Source organism: Hirundo rustica, chromosome 7 (genome assembly GCF_015227805.2).
Source record: "Hirundo rustica isolate bHirRus1 chromosome 7, bHirRus1.pri.v3, whole genome shotgun sequence".
In the NCBI taxonomy this organism is placed as follows: domain Eukaryota; kingdom Metazoa; phylum Chordata; class Aves; order Passeriformes; family Hirundinidae; genus Hirundo; species Hirundo rustica.
The window spans coordinates 112,601-124,728 of NC_053456.1; the positions used below are offsets into that span (position 1 = coordinate 112,601).

At 39.4% G+C, this 12,128-nt stretch overlaps 1 protein-coding gene across 16 annotated transcripts in view; it reads left to right on the forward strand.

The window, feature by feature from the left end:
* BAZ2B (bromodomain adjacent to zinc finger domain 2B) overlaps positions 1-12,128 on the forward strand; it is a 108,343-nt gene that overhangs the window by 42,775 nt on the left and 53,440 nt on the right. For all 16 annotated transcript variants that reach the window (XM_040068952.1, XM_040068959.1, XM_040068960.1 and 13 more), the window contains one exon: positions 7,245-7,400. In XM_040068952.1, coding sequence (XP_039924886.1) covers positions 7,247-7,400 — 154 coding nt within the window. In that variant the 5' untranslated portion in view covers positions 7,245-7,246. The remainder of the gene's footprint in view (positions 1-7,244; positions 7,401-12,128) is intronic.

A 12,128-nucleotide genomic window follows, 5' to 3' on the forward strand; every position in this document is an offset into this window, starting at 1 on the left:
CCTTTCTTGTCATCTGAAATTTGCTATGCTGCAGGAAGTGGCTTGGACAGCTGCTTTTGTAGGGTGAGCATTCCTGACTGAAGTGTGTACATCTGAGTAAAAAGCTATCCCCACCCATCTGCTTCTGTGTTTTGAGGGTGATGGTGTCAACTTTTCCTATCCTAACCCATCACAAAAGTGAAAGTGAGTGAAGGGATATGTGTTCTTAATAAAAGTGGTAACTGCTAAACATGGACATGTAAAGTTGATAACCTCATACAAAAAAGCAGATAATGCAGGTGGATTTTGTTTTAGGAGGGTAGGTTTAGATTAGATGTTAGGAAGAAATTAAGGGTGGTAGGGCACTGGCACAGGTTGGCTAGAGCAATTGTGGTCTCCCCATCCCTGGCACTGTTCTAGGCCGGGTTGGATGGGTCTGTGGGCAGCCTCATCCAGTGGAAGGTGTCCCTGCGTGTGGTGGTGGTGGGGGGGCGAGGGGTGTTTATGTAATGTAATGAGCTTTTAAGGTCCGTTCCAACCCAAACTGTTCTTTAACTATTCTTTCATTATTATAATCATGAAATGTGTGAATGCAGAAATATTCAAAGTGATGCTTATTTCTAGTGGAAAGCAACACAGTCATTTGTAAAATAGGAGAAAATAAGTTTTTCGGTTGCTACTTATTTTGCATCTATTGTTTAATGATGAGTTTATCCTGTTGGATAGAGTCGAAGTAGATGCATTGTTTAAAGTGTCATTTTATTCTAAGACTATTTAAAATGGCCACTGCATATTAATAAAGAGTAGAACGGTAACTGATTCTCTTCTCTGTTTCTGCGAGGCCAGTCATGACTCAGTTACAGTGAACTTCAAAGTTCTTTGACCTGCTTTGAAGTGGCTTTTACTAAGTCACCTTATAGGGGTAAAGACTCTTAAAACAAATATTTATGGAATTGTGACATCTGTGTGATTTTGTGAATGTTTTCACTGCTGTGGATTCTGATGCAATAAACAATGAGTTTTTGTATCACTGATTGAATATGGGTGATGTGGGTCAGGGGAAGGCTAGAAAGTCCATTTAGAACATAATGCAGGAATGTACAATGTACAGAATTACAGTGACATTCTGCAAATTTGCAATATGTAGCAGTAAATTTGGCTTTTATCGTTTGTACAATATTTGTACAATATTTGAGATAGCGGATCTCATTAATTATATTTGGTACTTTTATTTGAGTTCAAAAATCTCTGTGTGCAAAACATCATAGCAGTAGTAGACTGTGTGTTGGAAGGTTTGGGACCAGGCCTTGTTGCCAGAACAGAGAGCATCACTTGGAGCCTCAGGTGTCCGTAGTCTGTCTGTAAGGCACTGCACCCATTCCTCACTTCCTTCTCACCTGAGGTTTGGTCAGTGTGCTTGCTTGTTTTGTGGTTTGTTTTTTTTTTTTTTTGTCACACCTCTGGTTTTAAACCCTCCCTGGTTCTGTGGCCCTTGTGGAAGGCGTGGAACACACAGGTACTGCTTGGCCTGCTGAGACACCTCTGAGCTAGCACCCATGCTCTGCGTTTACCTTCTGAGCATGACCTTTTTGGACACCGCGTTTTGCATCTGTGGTGTGCTGGACTGCGTGTTCTGAGAGACTTTGATGTGCTTCCCTTCACCAGCTGCAAGATTTCTGGCATCAGAGCATTCATTGACACAAGAACTAGTGGCAGACTGACAATAATTATTGTGATACAACTAAATACCTTGCTGTAAGACAAGAGAACACAATATTGTGGTACTCTTCTATAGTTGGGGGTCATAAAGTTGTTAAAAATTTCACTTAGTCATTGAGAAAGCTTCTTTTTGTGTTAGAGGTAATAATTGAAATATTGAAGTAGTAATGGGAATGTAGAAGTTAAACTGAAATTTGTAGATGAGTTAGTGTTTAGATGTCTTCAAAGCATACTTCATAGTATTCACACATCCCAGCTAACATTGATAGGATACTGTATCCATGATACTATCCCATGAGGGGGTATTGCTTCTTATGCCTGTTTAAGAAAGGGGTTTTTCTTCTGCATTAGGGTCTATTTCTGTGAAGATTTTGATCATAGAATAGAATTTTGATCATAGTAGGTGATTGACTGTAAAGAAATTTCAGCTTGATATATTTGAAAATTATTTGATTGTTGTTTACTTTAGTAAACATTTATTTTTAGGGTTTCTATTTTTATTAAACATTAGTAATTTTTTCCCCTAAAAGACAACATTTTTCTTGTGTAAAGGTTCACATACTTCCCTTCTTTGTTCCTTTTTCCTGAGAAATTACTTTCTGTTTTCATTGGGTTCAGTTGCATTAATGATTATTATTCACCATGGAAAATTCTGGGAAAATAGCTGGAGTTTTTGGCAAAGCATTGTGAGGAACTGACATAAATCACTACACTTTGAAAAATTTAAGTAATTTTTTTCCTAGTTTTACTTAATGATTTTTCTCTTTTACAAATATGAGAGATTAAAAAACAGTCATGAAAATTCATAACTATTGACTAAAAAGATAGCTCCAGTGGAACAAATGTCTCACTTATACTTGAAGTTAAAAAGAATATGAATCTGCTGTAAGTGGTATGGACTTTTTAGTCACAGAACGCATTAGGTCTACAGTGTAATTATTGCTGATCCTGTCTAATGACTGTTTTGGAGATTATCTCTTTTGGAGTTAGCCATCTGCTGTGGTTAGAGTAATTAAATATAATTAAGGGTTTGAAATCAAAAGTGTGTATGTCTCTAGGAGAAGAATGTAAATTTCTTCCATTCAAAATAATTCAGAAATACCAATATTCCAGTTCTTTATTAAAAACATTAAACAAGCAGCTAAGTTAAAGTTTGAGAAAGCACCCTTTCAAAAACACTTCCCAATGCCGTGCAAACTGAAATAAAAGGAGCAGGGTGGGATGGGAAAGAAAGGGGAGCCTTAAAAGGGGAGCTTATTACTGTTCTCCCAGTTCTTATTTGATCAAACAGATGGCTTATGTTGGTTAAAAGTTTGCAAGTATAGCTATATATACTTCTCTGTATTAAAAAAGTATTGATTTGCCAAGTATGTCTTCTTATTTACGACTCAAGCATGGATTGCTTGTAGGTGGTTCTTAACTATACTTATTTGTAAAATACTTTAGAAGCTCGCATCTGAGGAACTTCAGGCCTGTCAGACCTCAATGGCCAGGAAGGTTATGGAACAGATCATCTTGGCTGAGGTCATGCGCATGCACATACAGGATAACCAGGAGAGCAGGCTCAGCTTGCAGGGGTTTAGGAGAGGCAGGTTGTGTCTGACTGACTTGATCTCCTTTTATGACCAGGTGACCTGCCTAGTGAATTAGGGGAAGGCTGTGGATGTGTCTGCCCGGACTTCAGCAAAGCCTTTGATACTGTCTCCCACAACATTCTCCTGGAGAAACAGGCATCCCATGGCTTAGACAGGAGCACTCTTTGCTGGGTTAAGAACTGGCTGGATGGCCAGGCCCAGAGGGTGGTGGTGAATGGAATTACTTCCAGCTGGGGTTGGTCACCAGTGGTTTTCCTGGGGCTCAGCAATGGGGCCAGTCCTGCTCAATATCTTTATCAGTGATCGGGATGAGAGGATTGAGGGCACCCTCAATGAATTTGCGGATGACTCCAAGTCGGGCGGCATTGTTAATCTGTTTGCGGGTAGGAGGGTTACAAAGGTTGTGCAGCGGGGTCTGGACAGGCTGGATTGATGAGCCAAGGGCAGCTAACTGAAGTTCAGTAAGGTGAGGTGCTGGGTCCTGCATTTGGATCACAACAGTCCCCTGCAGTGCTCCAGAGTGGTTGGTAAGCTGGAAAAGGCTCTGAGGGTGCTGCTGAAAGTGGCTGTACATGAACCCAGGTGGTCAAGATGGCCAAGGGCACCTGGATTTCATCAGCTCCAGCAGGACCGGGGCAGTGTCATCTAGTTGGCACTGCTGAGGCAACTCAGATGCTGTGCTTAGTTCTGGGTCTGTCATGTGAGAAGGAGAACGCTGAGGGGCTGGAGCAAGTCCAGAGACTGAAACAGAGCTGGAGAAGGGGTTGGGGCACCATGAGTAGCCAAGGGAGGGCCTGGAGAAAAGGAGGCTCCTGGTAACCTCCTCCCTCTCTACAACTCCCTGACAGGAAGGTAGAACTGCCAGGTGGGGGTCAGGCTCTGCTCCCAGAGGACAGGGACAAGGGGGAATGGCCTCAGGCTGTTCCAGGGGAGGGTTGGGTTGAACATCAGAGGAATTTCTTCATGGAAAGGGTGCTCAGGCACTGGAAGGGGCATTCCAGGGGGGTGATGGAGTCCCCATCCCTGGAGATGTTCCAGTCACCGCTGGATGTGGCACTCAGTACTCTGGGCTTGGGTGGCAAGGTGGGGATTGGGCACAGGTTGGACTCGATCTTGAAGGTCTTTTCTACCCATTTAGGTTGGATTCTGTGTTTCTATGGTAAAGACTGACTTTAGTGTTTTATTATTACACACCAGATTACAGTTCCTCAGTTTTAGAAATCTGACAGTTCTGGATGTTTTTGTGACGGAACATAAGATACGAAGTTTCAATCCTGAGTTTTGAATGGAGTGTGTTAAAGTTTAGAGGTACCTTTCCTTTTACAAGGAAATACTGTAATAATTCAATTTTGATTAATTTCTAATTTCCCTTATGCTCTCTGTAAATGGCTTCACTGTAGCCATAATTAAAACAATACCAAAATAACACAAATTTTTATTTGTACAAGGAATGCTTGTTGGCCTCAATTAAGTTCAGGCATTCGTAGTGACTAAAAAAAGTGCTTTGTCATAATAATTTATGTCTACTGATGTCCATATACTAAACATAGTAAATCTTTTTACTATGGTTTGCAAATGCTGTGGACTTAAGTCTGTAGATGTAAACTAAAACCATAGTCCCTTATGAACGGGATTTTTGTTAATTATTATCCTTGAGAATAGCTGTAAAAGTTAATGGACATATATATGTAATAAACACTATATGCAGTATTTTTCTGTGACCTACCTCCGCTGATCAGCACACTAGATTGATTATAGTCACAGATTGTTAAAAATGAAAAGAAGTATTCTGTAACTGGATGGGAAAACCTTTAACTGGAGAAAAGTTTGTATTTAGGAGTCCCAAATGAAACATTTAAAATGTTTAATAATACTTTTCTTTCATAAATTTCCTGAGAAAAGTAATTTTGTTATTTCTACTATTGTTCTCAAGGAGAAGGTCATACCCCTAGTATTAAATATAGTAGTAGATATCTTTTTTGGCGCCATATCAGTGTAAGTAGTTGATTTTTCTATGTTTGCAGAAAAAGCAGTTTTTTTCTGCATGTGTTAAAACAATTTGTGATAAATTGGGCTGTAAAGAATAAAAGCAGTGAAGTCTTCAGGTGCTGTTGAGGGTGGAGTGGCTGTTTGCAGCTGGTACAAAGGGTAGACAGTTCTGTATGGCAGCACGTACCTCCTGTGTTAGCAGTTTTCACTGTCCCAAAGCAGTATGCTTTGTTCTGCTAGCGTGCAAAGCCTGGAGACTTTCCCCGTGCATAGGAATTGCAATGTGTAAAAACTATTAGTGACAAGGAATAAACACTTTAGTTAAAATGGGTGCAGTATATCTTCACAATATTTTGTGTTTCTCTGTTGATTTTATTTTTGTATTTGCTGTGGCTTTTTAAGTTTTGTTTTTACTGGCTGAGACAAACCAAGGATCTGCTTTCTGGAGAAGCAGGTAACAGGTGTAACATGCTGTCTTTCCAAGTGTGCATTTGGGACGTCACTTTTTAATACAACTTTGGATCAGAAGTGCTGTTTAACATACCAGTTTTCTAAATCGTTTAAAATGGAATTTGGAAAAGTGTGTCTTTCTTGTGTTCTTGGCATTCTGCTTTACTAGTACTGGGAATGAGATTTTGCAACAGTTGTTTAAGTTCGGTACTTATTGCCCTCAGATTTCAGGCATAAATCTGAGAAAGGGTGTTGCCTCTGACCATGAGGGAGACTCCATGACAGGAACAGGTTTCTTGGAAGTTTACCAGTTAAGAGTTCAATGTGCTTACTCTCATGGCATTTTTAATAGTACAGGGACTTGGAAATGTTTTTTCCCACCTCATTTTTACTGTGATTCTGACTCACCATCAACTGCTGCTCTGGCAAATTGAGTCAGACCGTCTGTTGATGCTGATACCCCTGTGCAAAGACATCATTGGCTTGGCTGTGCTTCTTAAGTATTTGAGAAACTACTTCACAGAATCACAGAATGTGCTGAGTTGGAAGGGACCCACAAAGCTCATTGAATCTAACTCCTGGCCCTGAATAAGACCATCCCCAGGAGCCACACCAAGTGCCTGAGAGTATTGTCTGAACACTTTTTCTAATGTTTTTAATAATAATATTACTGTCTGTTTTTCTTAAAATACATATGCTTGTTCAGTGAAATAAGCCTGGTGACTTTTGATTTAGACATTCATGGCACAGATAAAAATGTCTTATTTTGTATGAAAAGCTATCACCATCACAAACCCCCGAGCAAACTTTTCTTCCTGTATTTGTACTGTCTCACCATAATTGCTGGGTCTTTCCTTAAATTAAGAGTCTAGATATGGACGTTTTGGCATGCATTATGGGTTTTTTAAAGTTGTCTGTCAGGGAGCAACAAAGAACAGGGCTGCTCTGCAAGGAGGGGTAAGCTGGCAGTTGAGGATTATGCAGGCAGGGCTTTTCCCAGCTCCGGCACAGTCCCGTGCAATCTGAACAGTGCAGGTCACAGGGTTAGACAGAACAGTGGAATCTGTCAGGCCCAGTGTCCATCCAGTTGTCTGGTCAAGAGTAGCAAAAGACGGGAGCTGATGCCATCCTAGAGGGAAGCTAGAACATGGGACGTAGCCAAGAGGCAGGGGCACAGGCAGGCTGCAATAGCCATGGGCTGGTTCTGGTATGGGCTGAGGGCTCCAGCCTGAGCTGAAATGGAGCTCCTGAGCACAGGGTGTGGTAGAGGCATTCAAGTTGAAATGTGGTGTAACTGAACAGCAGTACCAAATTCCCATAGTACTGCAGCTCTGCTGAGTTCCCTGACAGATTGGTGCTGTTAATGGCATGTACCTCTCATGTGAAGGTCTCACAGGAACCTCTTGAGAATTTAGTGCAGATCCTGAGACACAGTCAGCACAGGCAGTCCCATAGCCCATTGTGATTTCCTTTGCTGCCATAGAAGACTGACATTTATCTTCTCTCTTCCAGATATGGAGTCTGGAGAGCGGTTAACGTCATCGTCAGCCTCCTCTACTGCAGCTGCTTCCACTCCAGCATCTTCTGCCCCGTCGGTAACTTCAGAAGTGTCGAAAGGTGGCCTTTCCACCGGAGCCACGACACTGAGCTCCACAATCAACACATGTGGTAAAAACAACTCAAGTCTGTACTGCAATGTAATTTTAGCGTTAGTCAGCACTTGTAATTATTATTACAAGTCAAATGTAACAAGGTTGCACAGATGCATCTGAGAAAAATGCTTGAGGTTTTTTGGTTTTGCCAAGTGACATTCATTTACTGTGAATACATTTTGCATAGTACTTACTTATTGAGGACATGAAATTAGTTTAAAATTGCTTATTTAAATGTGGAAAAAAATTCCATTTGCAAGGCCGCCTTGAATGTGAGGATCAAGTAAAGTGTTAATGTAGCAAACTCTATGCCACTTTCAGATTAAGTTGTCATAACCAGCTTCTTGAGCATACATCATGTTCTCAGCATTTAAGCCCAGCCCACACTGTAGTTTTACTTTTGGAGGAATAGTTTCTTCTATTGGAGCTTGAAATGGAAAAGATGAATTTCACAGTGTCACAGTCTTGGGTAATCTTGACTAGAGTGAAGTATCTTACCTCGAATCAGAAATATATACAGAAGATTTCTCCATGCAAGAATCTCATTTTTGTGACTGAAACTTGTATTTCAGCTGGATGATGCATACGTCATCCACAGAATAAGAAATGGTAAACTCTTCCCTGCTGTTTCTCACTTAACTTTTGGAAAACAGATCTGCTTTTGGAGAACATTGTTTCTGTTAGCCCTATTCTTACAAGATATACGGTAAATAGGAAGTTTTTTTCAGTTTAAGTTCAAGGCAACCGCCTGTTTTCAGAAAAAACTCTGTTCTTGCAGCAGAATGAGCAAAAGTATATTTTCCAAACCGATACAGCTTGATAATAAGTAATGAGTAGATTCCAAGTCCCCAGCTCCGTCCTGCATTTGTTCATTTGCAGCTGCCCCAAGAAGCTGAAACCAGAATGTCTGCAGACCTAGAGTTATGTTTCAACTATTTTAATTTCTCCAAAATCAGCTATAAAATTCTTAACTAAAACTCTTCTGGAATAAATAACAAAGTGTTTCATTTTTCAGTACTCCACCAGAAGTTCATCTCCAAAAGAATTTTTTGTCTGTACTCATTAGCCCATGCCACTTGAAATGGTTTTCTGTGCTGATTCTTAGAATGTAACAGGAGGTAATTTCCATCTGGCTATGAATGTAGAGTCCTAACTTGAGGATTTCTGTGACTCATTTACCTTTCCTTGCTGCTTTTGCTGTGTACATATTACATTGTGTAATTCTCTATCTCCTGTTAACGTTCTGTGTGTTTATAGATTATGTGTTTCATCTGCCAAAATAGAGTAAGACTGAAGCAGATGAATAATGTAATAAAGACACTAAACTGTCAGTTTTGTTCTTCATTAGAAAACAGTTCTTCACTAAAGGCCTTTCAAAAATTCTATTCTCATCTTTTATTTTACAAAAAGTTTAATTTCTGTCTGATAGCTAATAGTTAAAAAGACTGATAGTGATTACCAGCATTATTTATTTTTTTTTCCCCCCCATGGTTAGATTCTTTGCCTGGCTGCATCTGATATTTAAGAACATACGTAATTTTTCAAGGACACTTTGTCTTCCCAAAGCCAAGCTGGAGTGTAGTTTACTATCAATACTGTCCCGTCAGTTTTATCTATGGGTACATCTGTTTCACTGCTGACACAATGCACTGTGGTTACTCTTGTATCCACTCTGAAAAGGTTCCACAGGAGCGTTTATGCTGCCAGCCAGCTGAAGACACTTTTCCCTTGAATGACCTGTGGTGCGTCCGGAATTCACAAGATACTCTGTAGCCAAGATATATTATATACGAGCCAGTCCCAATCTTTTCTGAGGTGTTCTTCACTCCTGTGATGTTTAAAAAAAAATGCCAAAATGTCCGTCAAATTGAATTCTCTTCAAATTTTAAAATACATTTTTTTAGTATCTAATAAAATAATTTTTTAAGAATTCTTACTAAGGGAAGGTAATGCATCCTAATGCATGAGATTGGGGAGGTTCTTTTTAGCCCACTTCATCCTTTTATTTTCTTTGCAACATTCAGTAGTTTATTAAGTGTCTGCAATAAACTTGATTGCATACTCTGTCAGGTGCCTATGATACATGGTGAGTTAGAACTGGGAGTCTTTATTCTTTGCCAGGGAGATTAAAATACAAGTAAATTATTTTGGCATATTCCCAGGTCAAAAAGACAAAACACCTGTGTGAAACCATTGTGGAATATAATCACATACTGTTAGTCTACTTGGTTAATTTGCACTAGTTCCTGAATAATTAAAACATTTTAATCAAGTAAGCAGATATTTTGTTTGCTTTCTTATTATTCACCCATTGCTGAAAATAAGAGCGTGCATTGGAAAAGTAAATTGCCTCTGGAATGAGGTTTGCATTCACCCTCATGTGAATGTCACAGCTTTGGAAGAATATAAATCAGTAGCTTTTTCTCTAAATAAAACCATAATTCAGTGCTTTATCGCTATGAAAGGCAATAATACTGGTGTGTTAAACCATTCTAAGCTGTGTTGTTTTGATGCTGTCGGATCTGGAAGGACCTTAAATTTTAATTTTCATAAAAGGGCAGTTTATTAACTTTTTATCAAGTAACAAAACACAACAGTTTTTGGTTTTTTTTCTCAGACCAGAGGCTGTTTTTGTCAAAGCAAAAATCTTTGGTCTTTGTGGAGTTCCCTATTTCTCCTTAATGAGGTCCAGAAAAAAAATTTAAATTGTGTACATAAATGCACAAAGCCATTCTTTGTTACTAAGAGACCAGCATTGTTGAAATGTATGTTGCCCTTTGGAATAATGCTTTCAGTCATTTATCTGTGCAGTGGTTAGTAGAATTTCAAAAACTGTGCTCCAAAATATTTAACCTATTTGAAAGTAAGCCAAGAATGTTAAGGAGTGAGATTTAATATGAAATTTCACTATGTGGAGCGTGTTTAAGGTTAGTAACTTGAAGAATAAACACTAAAATAGGAAAAAAAATTCATTTCTAAGCATACTGTTAATATTTTCATCAGATAAGAAAGGGGAAATGTCATTACAGTTCAGTTTAGTATTGCAAGATATCTACCATTTTTTGTCTGCTTTCTTTCTTCCATGTGTTTAAATGCGTATTTTAAAATGGATGTCTTCTCTTTCATAGATATATTAGGTAATGGCTTAGATAGCACACTTAGGATGTCTTTTTTGAAGGCCATAATAGTGTGTAGCATAGTGCACAGTTAGCTACACTTTCTGTATGATGAAGAAAGCTGATGAACAATCTCAAAGGTTCTTTTAATTTGGAAGGTCTTCAGAGTATTATGAAATTTACAATGCATTGTTGCTCATCAGCATGATTAAGAATCACCACTGTGGTCTGTGAGAGAGAAGCATTGTGGAGTAAGATACACAAATAGGGTTTGGGTTGGTTATGGTTGTTTATTTGGGTTTTTTTGTGATAATTTACAAAGTGATGTTAAAGCCATTTAACCTAAATTCAGCAAACGTAGACCTGAAACACGATGCTTTTAAACTCGTGTCAGAAGTTCAGAGAAATACTCTACATGTCATCTGCAATAGTTAGCATCAATGAAGAGCAAAACCCTTCTTCTCTTGGAGGAAGGAAGAAAAAACACCTGAACCAGAAATCTGAAATCAGTAAGAGGAATTTCCCTGCACTGTGTACGTAGTATTCCCATTATGTTGCCTTGTAGTCGCTAGTAAATGAAAAATGCTAGTGAATGCCCTTGCGTTCCTAACTCCTAATAGGAGTTACTGCAGTCAGGAACTCATTTCAGAATTACTTCTTGCATACACAAACACAGTAATGGTGTTTAAAACATGTAGAGGGAAAAGTAGGATTAACGGACAAGTTAATGGTTTGTGTGTAGAAGTGCATCAGAAGCGTGGTCAGTGTGCAGAGGCCTTTGATGATAATGGGAGTCACCTGGAAAACCTGGAAAAAAGGGAATGTTTGGTCTTTCTCATGCTGTCCTTTTTGATGTGATGCTCCTTCTGTTAAAGGATGGCACAAATTAATGTTCTCTGATGTCAGTCTTTTCCTGCTTTTTCTCTCCATTAGGGACTACATTGTTCTTCTGGTTATGTATGCTTTTACATTCTCAGAATTCCGTGATTTGTTTTCCATACTTGTGTTCAGGCTATCTCTAAAGCTGAAGTTTGGTTCTGAAACTCCTATGACATTTCCTCTACCAGGATTACAGAATTTCTAGGCCTTTGATTTTTGTCTGCCATCTTTGCTATTAGATATTCTTACCATGTCCTACCCTATAAATACATTCTAACTTGCTGTACTGTGCCTGCTCTCTTCTGTACTGCCCTTCCCCAACCTTCCAGGTGTGTAGTGGCTCAAATACCTTCTCTGTTTACTTTTTTTCTGGTCACTTCCCCTGTTCATTTTCCTTTTCGTATTAGCTTCAGTCTCCTTGCTGTTTAAGGCTCCAGCTGTGCTTACATTTTACCTGTAATTTTTACAGTCTGGTTCATCTAGCTTTAGTGTTCCCACTGAGACCACCTTGCCACTCACTTCCTCCCTGCCCCTCACCACCACCTTGAAGAGGGCTGGGGAGAAAAATTGGAGGCACAAAAGGCAGAGGTCACAGGTCAAGATAAGAACGATTTACTGGAAACAGAGATGAGATAAGAAAACAAATGTTAACAGCAGCAGTACTGACAGAGGGTATAAGAAACAAAATATTCACATGGAACCCCCCTTCCTGACAATAGAAAATTCCTGACCTCTGCCACAGTGTACCA